At 40.4% G+C, this 22,695-nt stretch overlaps 1 protein-coding gene across 9 annotated transcripts in view; it reads right to left on the bottom strand.

Annotated features, from left to right (window-relative positions):
- The window catches only part of DTNB (dystrobrevin beta), a 196,097-nt gene that overhangs the window by 101,227 nt on the left and 72,175 nt on the right, over positions 1–22,695 (bottom strand). For 7 of the 9 annotated variants that reach the window (XM_030491008.1, XM_030491010.1, XM_030491011.1 and 4 more), the window contains one exon: positions 8,134–8,211. In XM_030491008.1, the coding sequence (XP_030346868.1) occupies positions 8,134–8,211 (78 nt within the window). Of the gene's footprint in view, positions 1–3,640; positions 3,749–8,133; positions 8,212–22,695 lie in introns of all 9 variants that reach the window. The other 2 variants (XM_030491015.1, XM_030491016.1) reach the window with 1 other exon arrangement.

The raw sequence follows: 22,695 nt of genomic DNA, 5'->3' as shown, positions 1-22,695 counted from the left end.
CTAACCTAATTGAGAACAGGTTGTCTTTGGGAAGACAATTCATGAAAGAAGAATAATGCATACTGACCACAACAGGAGGGGAAAAAAAATCTATTCCTGAAGTAATTTAAAATAAATTAGCTAAAACAAATAACATTTAATGGGCTTGGCCTAGTCTTGCAGAAGAGACATAATAATCTCCATTTATTTGGAAAGGCTCATTGGCTGTAAAGATCAGAGAAATACTGTGTTTTGTTGTATCATAGGTAAAAAATACAAGCAAGGTTGCATTAAAATATGCTCATCTGTAAACGTCTCAATAAATGTACAGAACAACTGTCTCCCACATCTGATACAACACTATCAGATGTAAACATGCCATTGAATCAATTGGCTTTTTTAATTTGGAAACTTATATTTTGCAAGTTGAAAAAAAATCCACAGTGAGTGTGGCCACAGCTCTCTTTTGTTCCCAGAACTCCGCTCTTGCTAGAAAAAAACTTTCTCTGTCCTCATTCTGTCTACAGCATTTTAGAGATGTCAGAAAGCTCCCCGCCTCATGCAAAATACAGTTATTGAAATGCTGGGATCTGAAGAGTTCATTGCCCCTCTGGATGTTTTCCCACTGAAAGCAGAGGATGAGTAGGCTGGAAACGACAGTGGTTCCTCCGAGAGATGTGCACGGACTGAAGAGGAGCACTGATATGAGGGCTCCTTTGGTTTGTTTGTTTTTCACTTTTTCGTTCACAAAACTACTGAGCACAGGCATGAAAACCCTATTCTTTCAGCTCAGTGTTATTCCCAACAAAACAGTTGTCAAAGGAGGGTTATTTTCATGTTTTTAACAGCATGAAATCACAAAAAGAGGTTTCCATCCTGTCCTGATGCTTCAATGGTGGCATTCACTGCATCCTGGAAAAACAAGCAGCTCTGCAGTGCAGCTGGCCTTGTCCTGTCTTTTGGCACCCTTTGTACAATAAACAGATAAAACCATCACAAGAACCATGGAATCGTCGAATCCTAGCATGGTTTGGGATGGAAGGGACGTTCAAGCTCATCTAGTTCCAACTCCCTGCCATGGGCAGGGACACCTTCCACTAGACCAGGTTGCTCCAAGCCCTGTCCAACCTGGCCTTGAACACTGCCAGGGATAGGGCAGCCACAGCTTCTCTGGGCAACCTGTGCCAGGGCCTCACCACCCTCATAGAGAAGAGCTTCTTCCTAAGATCTCATCTAAATCTCCCCTCTGTCAGTTTAAAGCCATTCCCCCTTGTCCTGTTCCTACAGGCCCTTGTCAAAAGCCCCTCTCCAGATTTCTTGTCAGTCCCTTTAGGCACTGGAAGCTGCTCAAAGGTCTCCCTGGAGCCTTCTCTTCTCCAGGCTGAACAAGCCCAGCTCTCTCAGCCTGTCTCCATAGCAGAGCATCTTCGTGGCCTCCTCTGGACTTGCTACAACAGCTCCATGTCCTTCTTATGTTGGGGGCCCAGAGCTGGATTCAGGACTGGAGGGAGGGTGTCCCCAGAGCAGAGTAGATGAGGAGAATCCCCTCCCTTGCCCTCTCTTCCCCAGGGAGGCCCTGGACTGAGAATTGCCTACTCTGTCTCCAGGAGCCAAATTGTTGTCTCAGTTTTCACAAATAATGTAGCGCAATCCTGAGTTATGACTGAATTCCTCCACTTATTCAAAACATTACTAGGAAGAACATGAAAAAGGCTTTTCAAACTATATACATTAATCAGTACAGACTGGTTTGGTTTTGATCACTGATGTTTTGTGTTGGCTCTACCTACCCAGACTGCTATATCTAGCTATATCTATATCTGCAGGAAACCCCGTGAACAGCAACTTCCTAATAGTCTGTAGATGCAATTAGAAAACTGCTGAAGCAGTTCTCTTGTTCCAACAAAATCACGTAGAAGTATCCATTTACCATTCCTTCCTTCTTTGCCTTCAGATAAATTGATCCATATTTGCTCCACCTTTTGGTGAAAAAAAGTGAAGCAAACAAAAAAACTTACTGTTGGATTAGTTCCATAGTGGAAGCTGGAATATATTAGCCTGAAGGAAGAAAATCTGATGAAGGTATAAATAAATGTAAAATGCTCTTCAAAATGGAAAGGATTTAGGCAGGTTACTACCTTTTGCTCATACTATAATATCACTACCACATAAATTAAATATTTTTCTAGCAAATGCTACTGTGCTTTGCTGATGCCCTCTGATTCTTTTTCACCACAGAGGACAAAGACAGGTTGAGCTCTATCCTTCCTGTTTTCAGAATGAATTTTGTGTCCACAGACAGACAAACATGTACCTTCTAACATTTTCATCCATTATTTACTCCAGGTATATAAATAAAATCAATTTTAGGAGGAAATCTGTCTTTCAAAAAGAAGCCATGCCGCTGACAAGTGGCCATTTTGAACAGCTTCTGCACATTAAAATGCGGATCCAAACCCCATCCAGCTCACACAAAGCAACCCCAGCGACCCTGCTATCCTTACTTCATGCTGCCAAGATGTGACTGTGCCTCCAGCTAGGGAAATGAGGCCCTTAATTTTAGTCAGTGATGATCTTTTACATCATGGATTAACCTGGAGCATCAGTAACTGCAATAAATCTCAGGGAAAACATTGTAATCAGACATATGGGAACTGACAAATAGAAATATAGGATGTTTTTAAAGGGGAAAACCTGTTTCTCCTGCCTTACGTCACTCTATCATTAACTGCAGACACCTGTACATTTTCCAGGTTTAAAGAAATGGAGGATACAAAGACAACACAGATGTGTGCTTCTGAACGCCTGACAAACTAGATGATAGATGAACCAATAATGCTTCAACGTATTCAGTGGTTCAGTCACTGCACTAAAACTCTCAAAATACTTGGAAATATTCTACTGTATATGGATGGGCATATGCTGAGGCAAATAGAGTCTCTATTCAAGCTGAGACAAGAGCCAAGTATTTTAGCTCTCATGCTTACTAATAAATCCATGGATCCTGTATCCAGTTTGACTGGCAGTATGCAGAGATTATGCAGAAATTAGTAGACCTTGAAATGCCCTTCCGTGCAAGGCTAAAAACTCCTACAACTTGATATATTTCCATGTATAAATATCTGTAACCTAGCAGTCAAATCACATCTCTACCTTCCTTAATAAAATAAACAACTAATGCTCCTTTAGCATCACATTTCCAGCTTTTAGATACTTCTATAGCTCTCTCAATTACTTTTGCAGTGTTGCCATATTCTTTTTGGAATATGTATACTTGACCCGAGCCAAAGTTTTAGCAGTATCAAGTAAAACCTGGAAAGCAGCATTTCTTTGGTATGTGTGGATATGGCCTCATTAAGATAATCTATGCTACTTTTGAAGTACTTTCCAGTATAGTTCAACTCAGTCATGCCAGCAGGCAAGACTTGCAGAGAAGGAAACAGCTGGGATCAGACAAATGTATAATCTAAAATGGCTTTCACTGATCTCTCTGTGTAGAACCTCGGCTGAACAGAGAAGCTCAGATGAAGACCTGCATTTCTCATTATTACGTGATTAAAACCAACCCAACCCTGACTAGACTTGGACAGGTGTACATAGCCACTACAACTAGATATTTTGTAAAGAACAAAGGCACTAAGCAGAGTCTGAATGACAATACCTTTCAAGAGATGTGTTTGGGTCCCACTGCGAGCCTCAGGTGCATCCCCAGGGGCTTGTTGAGTGGTTATGGAGAAGTGCGTATTCTGCACGCTGAGAACCTGAGGAGCTGCAATGATGGAGGTAAACATTACTGCCTGAACCTGGGGCAGCCTGTCCGTTCCCCCCATGTCCAGGACAAGATAAATACCCCATTCCTTCTTTGGAATAAGGAAGTATTGAGCGAAGAAGCCTCCTCCCATGAACTCTTGCAGAAACTGCCAGGTGAAGTAACCTTTTGCCCCAGTGGGATCCTTGAAGAGGGATGAGCCAGGACCTTGGTAAGAGGCAGGTACTAATGTAGGTATGGTGATCACAGATGATGACACCTACCATCTATCTGCTGCCTGTGAGTTCTCCTGATGCCTGACTAAAGATGATGTTTGAAAGTAAGATGATTTCTGTCTTTCTAAAGATTGGTTCTTGGACTGGTCTAGCCCCATTCCACACTTCTCTGAATGTCTCGCCCCTAAGGAAGAGCAAACTGTAGATAACGGATGACACAACAATCATTTTGCAGAATCACATTGTTTCTTTGGTGTTTATTGGAATAAAATTTGTTTGTTCCAACTTCTTAGCCTTTGCTGGGGACAGTATTTGTAAAGTATATGTACTATAAAGGTCTTCATCTTGAATTACCTCAGTGTAGCCTTTGAATCGCTCAGGGAATGGCTTATTTAGCTGAGTGCAGAAAAGTTCTGTGCTTTCAAATGGGAAATCACCTATAGTTACTTGAATGTTTTTCAAAATATAAGCTGCTTGCAATAGACTGGTATGTTGTTCAGTAATAACTGTGACCAAGGATCGTTCCCAGTGGCTGAAGTAGCCTATCTCAACATTCTTGTTATATTCCAGTCTTATCTGATGATCTCACTTTGCTCCCTTGTACAGACGTATGAGGCCTGAGTTAGCAAATGATTCTTACAAAGAACTTTTTAAGCAAGTCTTGGTAGCTGACGATTTCAGGGTGCTTAGAGGCAGATGACATGCCAAATGCCTAAACAGGTCTGATTTCTTCAAGTCTTTATTTTTGAATTATCTTTGGAATACCTGATCTTGTCTTGGATGAAAGACAACAACAGAGACCTTGCTCCTTTATAAATGCTCCAAGCCAAAGGGTGTTGCTGATTCTAAAGCCCTGTTGCTGATTCAGGTATTAGTCCGCATTAGCCAAAATACAACCAAAGAGCTATTTATGTTTTCCTTGATCACTGCAGTTTCTATATCCAGCATTTCTGGGATTTTTGTGATTAAACCCAGATCTATGCACATCCTTGCCCACATCAGGGAAGCGAAAGATTTCTTTAGCTGCATGCCTCTGGGACAGTCTCTTCGCACAAGAGATACGCAGATCCCTGCAACTCCCGCAGCAGAAGAATATGGGACTGTAACACCAAAGTGGACTCAGATTAGACTACTGGTGCAGTTCTGGCCATCCTACATCAAAAAGAAATGTTGAAAGAAGAAGAGTACTGATAAGGACAACTAGCATGATCCGAGTTACAGACTACCTTCTGTGCAAGGAAGAATTAAGTAGACAAGGCTTCTTAGACTAGAAGCAGATGCAATATAAACAACCTTCAACAGCATGAAGAAAGTGAACAGATGAATGTTACAATATAAAAGGAGGAGTTTTCTTAGATAGGTCATAATTGAATTGTAGAACTCACTTCTGGATGCTGGATTTACAAATCTCCCTATATACTGCAAATCAGGAAGTAAACTCGTGAGTGCTGCAAGATGGGAGCAAATGCAAAAACCAAGAGCAAAATTTGACTTACTAACTTGACTTACTGCTTGTTATCTTGCCTAAGCATCTGCTACTTGCCATCATGGGTGACAAGACACAATATAAGCATGAAATGCTTGTACCTTAAATCCCTGACAATATAGTGGTCTTGTCATAATCTAATTAGTATTTAACTTCAACACTACTTTAATACTAATAACTACCTACCCTAAGCTGTTTTCGTTCCCTTCATTATCCCATACAAAAATGCTGTTCTCCTATTCTTTATGTCAACAGTGCACTGCAATGTCTATGTAAGCCAAGAAAACATGTAGAAGGGTCAGGCAGTAACAGCCAGCCCTCCTCTTATTTTGGATTAGTTCTTGATATGGTATTTTCTTTGCATTTTCTATGGTATTATCCTTCAGAAATTTAGGGAATATGTAGGCTAGGCCTTGCCTACAGAGGAACAGAAGTACAGCTGGTAGACGATGATGTAAAAGATTTATCTTGAATGAGTTTCTGGATGTTGACATAAAAAAAAAAAAAGAAGCTTTTCCTTAGGTAGGATGTACTTTAGGATCAATGCTGGTATTTGGCAATAAAGCCAATATTGGTATCTTTTAGCAATAAAGTATTTTTTCCTGTGTGCTTGAACTAAATCAGCAACGGAAAAGTTTATTGCTCCACCTCATCCATTAGAGACCATTCTCCAGAATATTCAGTGCTAAGCTCATACTTTGCACAAGTCTGTCTCTGGGTATTTTGCAAAGCAGGAAACACAGAGATACTTGCTGTGGATAATCCTGAATCAAGCTTCAGTGTCCCCTTCTTCCAGATCAGATATGATTTTTACAGACAACACAGTAGACACAATCTGAGAAAGAAAGAAATCTCTGAATGAGAAGCAGCAGAGGAATTAATGGTTCCTAGGACTATGTTCTTCCATGAGACAAAAAGGTGCCTATCACTCTCACTGACCAGCACAGAAACTCATCACATACTGGAAAGTGGTGCAACGTTGGTGAGCCAGAACACAACAGGAAAGCGTCAGCAAGCTCTCCCTACCAGACAGTGAAGATGTTCTTGCTGACTGTGGAATTAAGAGATTTTTTAATTGTATTATCCAGTTTGGATTAAGAAAATGGGAAAAGATGGTTAAACAAAGTAGAAACCAAGGAACTAGGTGATCACTATCCACATTAACTGTTGCTCTCAAGTCAGCACTGACTGAGGATTGTACCATTCCATCCTGTAAGACCTTTTATACAAGAGGATGAAGAGGCTGCAGGATAACCTGGCAAACATTGCTACTCTGGAAATGTTTCAAGCTTCCATGTACAGAGGACATGCGTGCCTAAAGCAGGATCTCCTCTGACAGACATCTAAAGACAACTGTTGTCTGTGCTACAGCAAACAAACCTGGGCCCCAGAGGCTAAAAGACCTTGCCCACAAGGCTGCTTGCAACCCAATGAATGAGAAGACGCTATGGGTCATGTTGCTTAAGGACTGCCTACATGACTACTCTGTAAAGCACTGGCTTTGGGAATCATCTGCTCTCTAAGCCTCTTTGCTTCTAATTTAGCCAAAGGCATATTTCATAGAATCATGGAACAGCCCAGGTTGGATGGGACCTCACAAAATCATCTGGTCCAACCTTCCATAGAAAAGGAAACCTTAGGTAAGATTATCCAACACCTTGTCCAATGGCATCTTCAAAACCTGCACTGATGGGGACTCTACAGCATCCCATATTTGAAGTCCTACAGTGCATTGCATGTTTTGTGGTGTTTGTAGACACCACATGGAACGATTTACAGATAGATTTTGAAATAATTTTAACATAGCCAGTTCAAACCTGCATACATAACTGACTTATTTTGACAAGGAAGGTAGGAGGAGAGTACATGGATCTTCGCTTAGTTCTGTTTGAAGGACTGCTGCTGAAAATGAGGGATCTGGCTTCCCTCTTGAGTGCCACCTCGTCATTAAAATAGTTACAGTTCAGCTTCTCATTCCCTGTGGGGAATATTCATTCGTTCATTCATTCATTCATTCATAACTTTGGACAAGTGAAGTCTCCAGCAAATCACCTTGCTATTCTCCCTAACACATCTTAAGAAAGAAAAGTGCAAATACATGATTCAGCTAGTTTTTTCATGTATATGTACATGTACAGCTAGTTTTATATATGTACATCCATACAATAATTTACATATGTATAGCTAAGTAAATGTAACCCCAAATTAAACTCAAAACTAAATGCTTCTTGTAGACATGAGTAACTCAAGAGAACTTTGGCAGCTTAGCTGTGTTTGGTGGGAGAACAACGCAGTATACAACGTTATGTATCATCTCCAGCAGAACAGAATAAGCCTTTGTAAGTAGAGGACCTATGATACAACAAGACCAGCCTTTCTCATAACAGCTTTGGAAGTAACGCTCTATTTAAAAGAAAAAACAAAGATCTTTTTAGTGCTCTTTAGATATTTCTTCAGTTGCACTCATGTAGTAACATCTATTCCAATAAAAGAAAATCTCTCTTCAGAGAGAACAACATGAAGCACTGCAAACAATTCCTTCTATTATGAATGCTGCATACATATTTTGAAGTAGCACTGTTATTTGAAGAATGTTAGAAGACTCCTAGGGATACAAAATCCACACTTTGTATTGTTTTCACTTCTCACAGAAATAAACAACCAGTGTTGCGAGGCATGCATACCTTTTTGTTGGTGTAGGTGCTCCAGAGGACATGTGGGTCACCATGGTGTCATTCATGTTAGTCAGAAGCCGAGGAGGACTACAATAGAAATATTTATTCCAGTTAGTGATTTAAAAAACCCAAAAAGGAAACAAAACCAGCACTAGGGAAAAATATGTCACTGTGCTATGTGACAACATCAGGCCAAAGAGCAGCGGCAGAAACTGCTTTGCCCAAAGACACCTGAAGAGCTTGGTTTAGTCTAGCCTAATTGCTTTTCACAATTCATGTGTTACACTAAAATGAAGATAAAACTAACTTTTGTGATTACATAATTGACTTTTGGCACTGTCTAGTAGTTCAAGCAAATGTAGGAACCATTCAAATTAGGGCAATTATTTGAAACGTTTAAAGAAATTAAGCAAAGATTTATTATAACAAGCGATCATTTATACAACAACCACGTATTCCACCTGTTTGGGTCTTATTTTATTTAAAGTTACTTAGGAAAAACAAATGGGTAGAGCCTTGTGTTCCTTACTGACCTATGAAATACAACCATGGACTGATGCTCCCATTATTGGTGGTTTTAAACCGTTAAAGTTTCTGGTGCCACACTGCTGTGGCCACCCAGACTGTGAGTGTTGGTGACTGCAGGGAGGACGCAGGAGCCCAGAGAGGATGTCCCCACACAGCTCAGCCGGTGAATTCAAGGTGCTGGGAGAGAAGAACTAAAGCAGCTGCTATCAGAGAATCAATATTTGCCTACGCTTACCCTCCAGTGATATCCAAATACAACCATCATCCTTTCAAATGAGACTTGCAAAAATGCGTACGGTTGCCTGTGCACAGATATAAAAGCTCAATTTGCACATTAGACAACTCAGGACCTGTGCACATCATAATGGAGAAAAATGCCATGCTTCCGTGCATGCTTTCTTGGAACATGGATTAAAATCTTCACAAGTTCGTATTTACCATCATCTTAGCATTCACTTTCATATAACGAATCATGGAATGGTTTGGGTTGAAAGGAACCTTCAAGCTTATTGAGTTCCAATCCACCTACCATGGGCAGGGATACCTTTCACTAGACCAGGTTGCTCTAAGCCCCGTCCAACCTGGCCTAAATCTTTTAGTTAGATTTACTAATCTAACTGAATTTTTAATCTAATTTTTTTTTACGTAATTTTTAAATCTTTCAGTTAGATTTACTGCAGGTAATACTGAAATGAATTCCTGCCAGCTCCAGTTTTCTACAGTCACAGGCAGCATCTGACCCGACAGCGTTCACAGCTTTCACCTTCCCTGATGTTCCCAGTGTAAGTGCATGGAGCCTGCTCCTCTTCCGGATGTGTGAACACCAAGAATTGCCTTAAGACTCACCAGCTGATTTCACTCCACAATTTTCAGAGCCCAGTAATCCAGTGAATCAAACAACAGTTAAAGAAAATCACCTGGATGTCAAGCATATAAAATCACAAAGAACATATTCCATGTATGTCTTCCTGCATCCCTTCTCCATGGAGGATTTCAGTGTCAAAGCACTTCAGCGCTCAGTCCTCACTCAGGACAGATTTGCCCCGAAATAATTATGCTGCATGTTTAATGTTAATGTTGTTTTAAATATAACATTATAACAAGAAATGATTTGGTCATCAGACATGTACTGAACGTGCTCCTTTGGAAAAGGAACTTGTCACTGTATAAAAAAGCAGACATAGGTTACAGAAATAGGGAAAGCCGACAGATGTGCTACACCATGGCTCATTTGGAAGCCATTCTTTTTGCTAGTGAACATACCAATTCATCCTGTGGTAACAAGCAGTTAATTAACAGTCCTTTCCTTCTGCCCTTTTATCTCCCTACTTACTTCTTCTTGATCGAATGCAAGGAATGCTCTGTCCACATCTATACTGCAAACCTCTCCTTTTTTCCCTAAAGATTCATTATCAGCTTGCATTCTCCTTCCCCGCTCACCACAAAACAATCTGGCAGCTGTGAGAGAAGCAGCTAAAATGAAAAGCTGCTTTTGCTAACGGGTATTTGTCAGCAACAGCAGCTCCTGCTTCATTGTTTAGCTGTGTTTTTTCCTTTGGGAGGACAGTTTCCTTAAACACTGTGCTCTTAGACACAACAAATACCACCTTGGTATTCCCAGTAATTTTATGGTAAGAGAATTTAAATTGTTCTGGTGGAGGGGATAATAGAAGTTCCTGGCAGAGTGGGTCCGGCAGCGTGCTGCAGCCCTCACTGACTGTGCAGGGATGCAGAGCATACAGAGGACAGCACACGTGCAACCACCCTCTGTGAGCCTCAAGCACAGTGTGAGCTTTCACAGGATTTATTCTAATTAAAATAACAAATTGTACACAGGGGCACATTTTCCATTATCCCACAGGTGGGTCTACCATTTTGAAGGAAGGGTAATTCTTTATTTTATTACAATATTGCTTTTATATGACTTTTAATAAGAAAGTGGATGTAATTCACCATTTGCAATCTGGTTTTAGTATCATAATGAGACATTTCCACAAGTTCCTTCCAATTCTGTAAATACCAGTGTCCTTAATTCTCCAGCTAAATCCTTGCTAACAGTGATAAAGGCAAAGAAAAAAAAAATTAAATATGAACATCTGGTTAAAAGATTTCTAATAGCACAATTCTGTCTTCTTTATCACATACAATAAAGCCCTTCCCAGTCCAGAGAATTTCTTTAGGCCATTTATACATTTTTAGAGAATATCTTTTTAAAAAACTGTAATTCAAGATGGCACATTATTTTCTTCTATAACCATGCCAGAAGAATCATACTGTTCATGAAGCCAGGTGGATGCTGTAACCACTTAGGCAACACCGCTGGAGTAATAAGAGCTGCTTTAATGAACCTGGGACTTTCAGTGCTGGTCAACCTTATTTTACCGAAACTTCTAGTTTAAAAGGAACACAACTGAATTCCCCTTTCGAGATGCTCATGACAGTTGGCATATGCTGCAGCCTATCAACATAAGAAAAAAAAAAAAGACAAATATTCTTGAATCAGCTACTGAGGAGAGACTTTTCTGCCTTGATAATCTCACCAGAAAACATCACTTCCCAGACACCTGAGGTGGGAGAAATCCCCAAACTATTGCTGGCAGAGAAACTCAGAGGATGAGCTCAGAAGCAGCAACTCCTCTCCTGCCCACAATGTAGATGAGATATTAAAACAACTAAGGGACTTGGATGCATATAGAAGCAGCTTACAACTTTCTTTCAAAACTTCTTCTGTCTGTTAGGTTAAATTTTTCAGATTTAACTTATGATGTGGCATCTAAGGTGTATTTAATCAGCCTAGGGTTGTTCTTGGGAAGAAAAGCATCTAACAATAAGCAGCAAAATAAGAGAAATCTTTCAGATACCTGGGAGCTGGGACAAATGTGGCAGCCATAGAAGCTGAGAAATCATAGAAACATAGAATCAGATAATGGTTTGGGTTGGAAAGGACTTCAAAGATCAGACCACCCAGTCCCAACCCCCTTAGACTCCCCCCAGAACTTTCCACTAGACCAGGTTACTCAAAGTTCTGTCCCACCTGGCCTTTAACACTTCCAGAGAAGGGACAGCCACAGCTAGGAAGAAAATAAACTCTATCCCAGCTGAAACCAGCTCAGGGTACTTCTGTTATCGTGGTTTCCATGGGTTTAGTTTATTCAGATTCTAACGGGGGACTGTATACTTCCATGAATCAAAGCATCCTACAGCAGTGGCGGATGCTATCAGAACACAAATAAATAGTAGAGATTTGTGGAGGTCTTGGAAACAGGGATCATGAGAGTCCTCTGCAGTCAGCACAAATTTGGGAAGGAAGGAATAAAAGACTTGACAGAACAATACAGGTTTGCCATCACTTAGGAGCCATTTTAAACAATTTACCCACATAATTTTTTTTAAACAAATGTCATAAAGTTAATTCTGAAGCTAAAGTACCTGAAAGTCTTTATAAAAGGTATCACAAGTCTGAGCTTTCCAGCCCTAGCATTTGTTTATCTTCCTTTATTTTTTCCAAACATATTTCTGTATGGACATTACCTCTGTCTCGACCAACTCCTTCTCTAAGTCTCAAGTTTTTGTTACTACTGGAAGCAAGATATTGGACTAAACAGCTTTGCCGGCTAATGCAGGGTGGGTGATAGTCTGTTCTTCGATTTCCCTATCATTTTTCTAAATATGACAGCAAGATTTTATGAGAAATTGCAATAATTCTAATAAAATCTTGACTTCTTCTATTGCTATCTTTACTCTTATTAACTCCTATCTCCTACCTGTAGTAAAACCTATGAGATCCAGATGTAGCTGAAGTTGCTGTCACATCTGTTCTCAGTAATCTTGGCTAAATATGAAAGTAATCTTGTCTAAAAATAAGAAATAAGAAATACATTAGTCACTGCTATTTTGTGTCAACAGTTTTCTGAGTAGGAAAATCAATCATTACACGTTCTGAAGAAAAGCACAATTAAGCCTAAGTCTAATTACTGGCTTGTCTTCCGTCAGACTTGGTTGATGAAGGTCCAGAACAAAACCAGGATAATTCTGAGAGCTTCTCTGAAGTCTAAAACCTCAATAAATAAAAGGCACTAAATCCTGAGACTTTTTGCTGTGCTGGACAATGACCCTGTAAAGGGACTTTTACAAATAGGCAGAAGTAAACAACATTTACTAACTGCCTTCTGCTCTAAACAGTTCTGTCTGAGACTGCTGATGTGCGGCAAATCAACATCATTTATTTGCTTCCACCGGCGTACAGAGACTTGGAAAATGCAAAGCTCAGGAAAAACATCTGTACTTGAGGCTTAGGGGCTGTCACAGCAGCCAAGAAAAAAAGAAAAAAAAAAAAAGAAAAGGAAAAATAGAAGGAAATACAAAAGAAAAAAAAAAGGAATGCTGCTCTGTCACTCAGATCTGGAATTGATGAATCTGAAGTTGAAGATTGGCACCTAAAATTCCAACATTTGAAAAATTTCACTTGCCCTCAGGACAGACAATTATGTTCTAGTCCCGAGCTAGGTAAGGATTTCAAGCAGTGGAAGTTCAGTGTATCCGTGTCAGAAGTATAACTGATAACACTTCCAACTGCTAGCCAATGTTTTGTGTGTAAGAACGAGTGTGTGTATCCCATATGACAAAAGGAGACAGTATTTCTCAGGTGCACTGATTAGCGCTATAATAAATGTCAGTACTTGTTTAATTTTCATATAATAATGCCTGGAATTAAGCCACTTTTTAATTAGGGATGGAATTAATTCATCAATTGTCTTTGTTATTTTTTCTAAAACTGTAGCTATTGTATTTACAGAGCTACCAACAGAACAGCTCTATAGTTGCTAACTTTAAAGCTGGGTTTTGCTCTATAACCTGAGAATTCCTAAACCAGTAAGATTTTATAACAGGTATTATCAGTCTTTTTGACATTGCTAAAGGAATCCCACTGACAGTCCAGGCTGTGTTTCTTTGTGCAAAGAGAATTACAAAGAATTATGACTAAGACTGGACCGACACCTGAAGGTAGGCACAAATCAATGGATATATTAGATATATTAGACATATTCAATATACAAAACTGAAAAATCATACTGACATTACACTACACTACAGAGTGGCTGACCATAGTCTTTAATGATGATGATTATTATTACTGCTTTTACTACTATTATCAGTACTGTTATTGCCATTACTATTATTATTACTATTACTATGATTATTTTACAGGCATGCTGATGGAATTTTAAGGAGACATTTAAAGGAAAGCAGATAGTTTTGTAGATGTTAGGTAACTGTTAACACAAAGCATTTCTGGGTGCCAGGCCGGATGGCATCACAGGTAGCAGACACTGCAGTCCAGACCTTGATATCACAAGAGAGATTTGCTTGAAGTTAAACAGAGGGACTGTAACAAAGGTACCTTTCCTATTACCACATCTGACTTAATAAAAGAGATTACCTCTCCCTTGCCACTCTTCAGAAAACAAGTGTACCCGCTGGTGACCATAGGGAGATAACTTCATATACAAGATTTTCTTTTTCACAAGTTACTCCCAGGGAGATTCCAGTTGGACAGTAAAAGACAATTTTTCACCATGAGAACAACCAGCCATTGGAATAATTTCCCCAAGGAAGTGATGACTCCTCAACGTTGGACACTGTTAAGATTCGGCTGGACAGGGTGCTGAGACATCTAGTCTAGGTTTGCCAAGAAGGGTTGGACCAGATGATCCCTGAGGTCCTTCCAACCTGGGATTCTGTGATTCTACAATTCTATGAAGTCTACTCACTGTGGCAAAGTAATCATTGGTTCTCAATGACCAAAAGGAAGGGTGGAGTGGGGGGAAAATGTTCAAGGAAGCAAGGAAATGGTTAGTGTCCTCCCTCAGTGAAAGAGAATAAAGCCATTTTACTATATGCAAAGAGCTCTATATTGATAATACAATTGAAACCTTTTCCCCATGCATTGCAAAGTCTCCAAAAGTAATAATAAAAAGGGGAGATACCATTTACTGAGTTAAAGATTTAGAGTCCACTCCAGCATGCCTATTTTAAAACTATTCCTACAGTTTACATCCCACAAATCTTCAAGAAAGTAGTTAGATGGCCTGATCCAGAGCTGTTTCACCCCACAGATATCAGTAAACGAAACGGTGCCAGGGAGTCTTCCAGTATCATGGAAAAGGATCATCTGCATGTTTAAATTGTTAGCAGACCCTCACGCAGTTTTGGCCTGAGCCAAATAGCTCTCTCACAAACAATTCCTGGAAGTAGCTTGGGAGTTAGCAGGAGCCAGAAATTACTCCCAGTTAGGAGTTCAGATGTGGCCAGGCTCTTCTGGAAGGTAAGAGATTAACAGCATGGATATGATGGTTCAGAGCTAGCTGGCTTCACTGGCAAAAAATGGTCCCAAGAACATTCCAATTAACAGTATATGCAGTACTATGACTGATGACGGCTTATCCCTTTGACTTTGCACCTCTAGTTTTATCTCTGATATCAAAGCCGTGCAGTGTTTAATCAGAAAGCTGCCAGAAGATGGTGTCTGATCAGCAGCAATAATCCAGGCAAACCCCTTATCTTAGTGGTAGCAGACAGGGAACTGACAACCTCAAGTTGTTTATGATTTGTGGCACTGCTTGATCACCCTGCCCCAGCATTCTGAAGTTGGTTCCTACAATTGGGCATTTTAGATAACAGAATCGTTGAGGTTGGAAGGGACCTCTTGAGATCACCATCTCCAACCTCCCTGCTCAAGCTGGATCAGCCACAGCTGGTTGCCCAGTCAGGTTCCAAATATGTCCAAGGATGGAGACTCCACCACTCCTCTGAGAAACCCATGGGAGTGTTCAACTACCTTCACACGCTTCATCCAAAATCAGGCAGCCTTTCCTTTTTACATCTGATGTTTTGATCTGATCTGGGATGATTTGCAGAAACAGAGGATTCTGCAATAAGGTACTAACTAAAAAACTTGGACTCCATGATCCTTTTGGATCCCTTCCCAACTTGAGATATTCTCTAATTCTATGATTATAAACCTACACATGCTCAGGAGGAAAGTGGTGAGCAAGCAGCAGAAAAGACCAGAACATAGAAAGTTCATGCACTTTGTAATGGCTTTTCAGGCCTGACTTTACACAAGCACTGGCTGTTATCTATCCAAAACAGGTACACATTAAAGAATGTCTGAAAGTGAAAGCTTTAACCCATGCTAGGCAAGAGAATATAGCTTCCAAGAACACGCTGATATGCATTTCAGAGCTCTGTGAAAATGGCAAGAACTCTGAAGCAGCCAATGTACAGAACACAGGCTAACTGCAATCCAGATGTACATTAAATTAAAAGAGGAGGGGCGGCATGAGCACACAAAGATATTGTAGAATGCTGTGGGATATTGAAGCTCCAAAATAGCTCTTAATCCAGTCTCTGCCCAGTCTGTATTTGTGCTTGGGATTATCTCCACCAAGGTGTAGGGCCTTGCATTTGGTCTTGTTGAACCTCATGAGGTTGGCATAGGCCCACCTCTCAAGGTCCCTCTGGATGGCAGACGTACTCCACAGAGCTACTTTTAAATAAGATCAGGTGAAAATGGTTTTAGACTTCTTACTTAAACACTGTCTTTGCTATTCCACTGCATGTGTCTGAAGAGTCCAACAATTTCTTGAAACACTTCTGGAAGTTAATTGGGTCAGATACCTACGTGCTTCAAAATTCACCACCTCCATCATTAGTAGGTCATAATATACACTAGATAACAGCGAACACTAGATGGGTAAATTTCTTGTTCAATGTTCTCTCTACTGAACAGTTTTGTTCTACTATTTAAGAGACTAATCCTTTTACTGTTATACATATTGCTGTATGAACTCTTATCCTCTAAGTAGTCAAAAACTATCATTAAGTAGGCGGAAATGAAAGAATGACTTCTTTTGTGTAGTGTATTATATATAACCAAAACCATAAATAAGGCCCATTATTTATTATTCAAATCTAAATAATGATCTCCTGCTGCTTTTTCCCTCTGACTACAGGCCTGAGTAAGTAGAAAATAAGATCAATGTACTTGTTCAATAGGAGGCACTGAAGGCAGGACAATAAAGAAAAGGAAAACCTATTTAAAAATGCAATAGCTGATAAGGAAAAATAAAAGTTCACAACAGAAAGCAAAGAATGGGGTGCTAGAATTACCCTTTGTTACAGGATTAACAGATTGTGGACACAACCAGACTTCAGCTTGGGAAGACGACTGTGAAGGGCACGAGGGTCCATGGCAGTCAGGTGAAGCATCATCCCTGGTGTGATGCTGGAGCAAACCAGCCACATGCAATAACCCTGTGCAAAAGCAGGAGAATTGTTGCTGGGAAGCAGGAGGTTTCTCTTGCACTTGGCTTCACACAAAAACAAATGGAATTACATGTAATTTTAGGAACTACAACTCAAGAGGGAGGCAGAAAAGCCAGGATGGTTCAGCAAAGAAATGCAGGAATAACTAAGAGCTGGAAAACATTCTTTTCACAGAGAGAACTGTAATTCCAAACCTCCTATTTAGCAGACAATTATGTGGTGATATGATGGCAACCCACATATAAATTTATTTCTAATAAAACCAAACCACAGTAGACAAGCAAGGATATAACAAAATCCAAGGAGCAGAAACTGCAATGAAGAAAGTGCAACAAAGCCCGTGAACTACTACAAGGCTGTGGCAAGCTCTTCAGATTGGAAACTTTAATGCTTTTTGTAAAATACCTGTTTTTTTGTTAGTATTTTCTACTTTGCACATGGAGTAATTCAAATAAATCTTCTGATCTCTGTTGTATTTGTGGTTGAGGTTAAACCTCTGTGATAGCTTACTTGGACTCCACGAGCTCTTGAATTAGGAAATAATTGTAGTAACATTTGCGTATATGTGTTGAGCTCTTCTGCCCAAAAATATTAGGGAAAAACCTCACAGCAGGAAAAGCTCTGGAAACCTTTGCTTGTGAAATATATATTGTGATATCTTACAATGACTGAAGACAAATCTATGACACAAGAAAATCCATCAGACACAAATGTAAGAATTACCAGCCAAATCCAAGATACAAAAATTCAGAATTACACACTGGCAGGCAGCTGCAGCCAGTGTTCTCAAACAGCCTACGGCCAAGCATGACACACTGCAAGGGAGCAGGTCCCTTCAAAACAACCTGTCAGTGCAACACACTATTGGTTGCTTTTCCTACTATGTTGTCCTTTCTCTTTGTGTAACGCACTGCACAATAAATCCTCACAAAGTCTGAATTTGCATAGTCGCACAATCAGGTTTGAACAGCGCAGGGGGAAGATGCTGCAGAGCATGTGAAGCAGACTTCAGAAATAAAATCACTGTATTTTAGGAAGGGTTTGTTCTTTTGCTTTTGGTCTTTTCCTTCCTTTTCCCCATCTATACAGGCCAGGCCTGCAGCTGTGCTTGCAGCCGTCTTTGCCACACCACAGATCACCCCCCACAACTCTGGCCAACACCAAGCAGCTAGAAGATGTAGCTCTTGGGCAGCTAACTTTGAATCCTGCACTGTGCATGGCTCAGCCGGACCCGAGGATCAAACCCAACGTTTGATTTTTCTTGGCGGGAGGACTTGGGAGGCAGTATTTCAAAATGCTGACTGCCCTCCAGCTGTAGGCTGAAAACCAAGCTGGGTTACTACTTACACCTAGAAACATGGGAGGGTTTCTGGTTTCTTTTGTAGGAGAAAACCTGATATAAAATACGTATTTCTTAGAGGTACTATGCACAAACCAGAAATATATTAAATCTCCTCTTAGTGGGTTTTGTGGTTTTTTAAATCTTGCGTAGGAGTTTGGATTAAGAAACAAGAAACTTCCTCCTCCCATTCTGCAGAAAGTTTTTTACTCTAATTAGGGAACCCTGATAGTTAAAATACGCTGCTACAATAAGAAAACTTTAGAGACAGTTGAATTGTTGGAGTTCTGTTTCAGTGTTGAAACTATTTCAGATTAGATATTTTCAATTTCAAATAAAAAGGGCATTCTGTTGCCGAGGACTTGGAACGTGAGATCTGTGCTCTTGCACAAGGACCAGTTCTACTCTTGGTGCCAGCGGCACAACAGTTTCTCCAGTGAATGTGCGCAGCTCCTGTGCCATTGGTTGTATAAGCCACAACAGAACACGACTCACTCTTCTGCAAAATCATGGCTGCATCAAACTAATGGCAGTAAAAAACTACAAACACTTATTTTTGTTGCAGTGAATAGATACAGCTGCACCAGCACTGGAAGTGATGAATACATGAATGGAAACAAAGTTGAAGGCAAAGACTCGGAGGACACAGCGCTGTGTTATCTTCATGGAAATGAGCAGGTCACACATAGGAAACATCGGAAACAGAAAACGGACATTTAAAAGTGCAAAAAATTTAGCTCCAATTCATCCAAAGGAGATTTGCTGCTGTTGAAACAGCTAAACCACACTTGGGGATTATTACATGATGCAGCTTTTCAAAAAAACAACTGGCTTGCCTTTGCCAGAGGTGAACTGGTTCATGAAACCACGTCCTCAGGAGCAGCCCCAGAGCAGATGCCAAGATTTATATATACAGCTGCATTCAAGGTAAACTATGCTGGCTTTGTGCACAGCTCCCAAACGAATGTAGACATGGTCACAGGGCAATAAAAAATTCATATCATTTCTTACCTCATCTCTGTTCTATTCACGGGCTTAGTTTATCTCACTGGGGAGCCAGGGGAAGCAGCTAGTCAGGTTTGGTCTTGAGCTTTGATGTAACCTTTGAGATTCCCCAATAAAACACCAAAAAATTCCAAATTTCCCAAAAGTGTGAGATTGTTACCTGTTAATTCTACTGTTAAACAAAAAAAAGAAAAAAGTATATTTAAAAACTCAGTCTAGAAGAGAGATCTAAGTTTCTGGCACTTACTCAGTTTCTTTTCTGAGCAGGGAACAAAAAACCCCAAACAGGGGTAACTTGAATTTGCAGGACATGAAACCAATGAACTGTGCAGATGAAACAAACTTGAGAATGGAAACATGTTCATGGCTGTCCCTAAAGTGCAGAGAACCAGATGTAAAGTTCCCTGTAGCCCTTCACCTGCTCCCTAAGTTATCCAGATTATGTATTGTTTTAAATAGTTCTAAAGAACAATTGCATTGTAATGAAAATAATGCATCTGACTGCAGTTTCAGTAGACACTGAGCACTTGCTTTGCACAAATTTTGGTCAAATTCCAAGCATGAGATGACTGTCAGCAGTTCCTCGTCATAACACGCTACTTTCTGACAGTGTATTTATAAGAAAAAAATAAGAATTCTTTAAAAATAGCTACTACCACTTCTCCAACAAGAGCATCAAGGGCAAATATAATCATGGATATTGCTGAGCCAACACCTTTTTTTCCTATAAAAAGGGAACATAACAACTGTAGTATTAAATTGGATCTCACCATCCCATTCGGATGCAAATCATGTGAGCAACTTTCATGAAAATATGCATGTATATATTACAGATTAATTCCTCTTTTGTTCTCTTTGTTATTTTAAACAGTAGAAAATAGCAGATTCCTGTTCTTAACCTATTCAAGAGTGTTTTTATATTTGTGGACAAGGGATGAGAAATGTGGTCTCTGCTTCCCTCTCAAAGGTGGAGTTTAGTTTTCTATGTGCCTTTACGGAGCTTTTACATCTGTTTTTTAACTGTGACTAATTTTCGTAATGGCACTTAGTAGTTAAGCAGCCAAAAGCTATCCTGAAGCAAGGGAAGGCAGGAAAAATAACTAAAAACACATAATCCAACAACAATTTAGGTTAAAAAGGTATAATCCAAAAATAGCAGCCTAAATATTTGCCAAAGGGAAACATTTCAAACATGTTTGGATACGACGGGGTTTCACTCCCTGACTCCTTACCGAGGCAGGGATAACAACCTCCCATCATTCACTGCCCCGCACCCAGCTGAGAGGACTCAAGGACTTTGTCTTTCTGCCCGGTCCTCCAGAAAACTGCAAATTCAGGTTATTTTAGCAGCAGGAATGATGAACAGTCTGCTTTAATTTGACAGGGTTTGTAATAATTTAAAAAAGGGTTTCAGGTGTTTGCTTCTGTTAAAATGATCAGAAACAATTAAAACGTGCCAAAAAGTTAAAAACCAATAAGAAACCTGAAAATATATACAGGTATCTGAGGCTTTACAAAAAGAATGTATCGACCCCTGAGCACTGTAATAACCCCTCGCGAAAATATACACAATGTATTGTTTCTGAGCAATTTTTAAAGGAAGTCTTCCTTGTTTTTTTGTATAATGGCCAATATATTTGTGTGCAACATCTCTAACAAAAACATTCAAGAGCATTCTTCAGCCGTCTGCTATCTCTAGCATGTAAATGGTATAGCAGTAACTGTTCAGACACACTGACACAAATGTGAGTTTGTTATTATGTCTGCTTATTTCCAGTAATTTGCAATACATATATTACTATCATGACAAAACGTCACAGTAAGTTCTGCTGTTTTCCACTAAAATGTCCCACGGGTATGAATGCTTGATTAATAATAACCCTTATTGTAAACAAGGCATCAAATGAGATATTACTTCATCATGACTTTGTTCTTGCCCTGTTCTGTAATGACTAACAGGAACGATGGAAGCGCAGCATTCATTGAGTGCCCCAGCCCAGGCTGCTCAGCAGCCACCCCACGCCATGTCCCTCTCTGAGCTGTTCCTATGATCCACCCACAACAGCCAGAAACAAATACAACCTGACAGCACCTCCATGCTCCTGCTCCTCACTGGCATCCCCGTAAAAGCTCCACACAAAAAACCAGGTGACATTTCAAAAAGCATTTGGAGAAGTTAACTCTGCCATAACAATGCACTGCTGCATCCCAGCTGCATGTGAAGACTTGGGAACATTTTCATGCTAAAGCAGGAAAACGGTGAGGAATGCAAACCCAGCGAACCTTTGTGGCGGTGGCAGATGCCGGTCCGGTCCTCCAGCAAGCTGGCATCCCGAGGCGTGCGCGGCATCCCGGCGCACGGTATGGCGCCGTCTCTAAGGAAACGGAGCTGCCACGTGACCCAGCATCTCCTCGGAGAGGTACGTTATCCAACAAAATGTTTTTAGGTTGGGTAAGGCTGTCAAGGGTGAATTGTCCAACTACAAAAGGGTTGAGGATTATTTTGGCTTTAATTGATTTTTTTTAAATCTAACCCATTTTGTTCTGTCTGAAGGTGAAGGGACAGATGACGAGCCAAAAGCAGCACACCAACACATATGTGAAGTTTTTAACAAACAAGGAACACTTTATATTTAACTAGATTCTTCCCCTTGAACAAATTAATATAAAATTAGGCCAGGTTGGACGGGGCATTGAACAACCTGCTCTAGTGGAAGGTGTCCCTGCCCATGGCAGGGGGGCTGGAACTGGATGAGCTTTAAGGTCCTTCCCAACACAAACCATTCTGTGATTCTACGACGATTCTATGAAGAGTGCAAAACCTACTCTTCAAAATACAATATTCATCAGGACAAACATAAGCATAACAAAGGGAACGCCACACTGAGATTAAAACACCGGCTTTTAGGGTAAGAATATTGTTGTGGTTCTCTAATGAGGCCACTCACAGCCGGCTATAGCTCGTCCCACGTGGATTAAAGGAAGTGCAAAATGGTTTCTCTCCTTTGTAAAATTCTAGGTCCCCACTTATTCGCCATATAGACATTTGTGATTTTAAAGCCTTCAGAAGGACAGAGTTCTTCTCGTTTCAGGAGGATCCCAGGCTTCAGCAGCATCAGTACATCTCAGACTTTAGTCCTTGCAGCATTAGTAACTGATCTACTAACGGTGGATCAAGGGATGCACGAGATCCACTGACACTGCATTCTCCACAGCACTGAGGAAGGAAGGAAACGGAAAAGCAAAAAAAGAAAAGGGAAAGGGAAAGAGGGAAAGGGAAAGAGGGAAAGGGAAAGAGGGAAAGGGAAAGAGGGAAAGGGAAAGAGGGAAAGGGAAAGAGGGAAAGGGAAAGAGGGAAAGGGAAAGAGGGA

Source organism: Strigops habroptila, chromosome 6 (genome assembly GCF_004027225.2).
Source record: "Strigops habroptila isolate Jane chromosome 6, bStrHab1.2.pri, whole genome shotgun sequence".
NCBI lineage: Eukaryota > Metazoa > Chordata > Aves > Psittaciformes > Psittacidae > Strigops > Strigops habroptila.
This window is presented reverse-complemented; position numbering and strand designations above follow the sequence as displayed.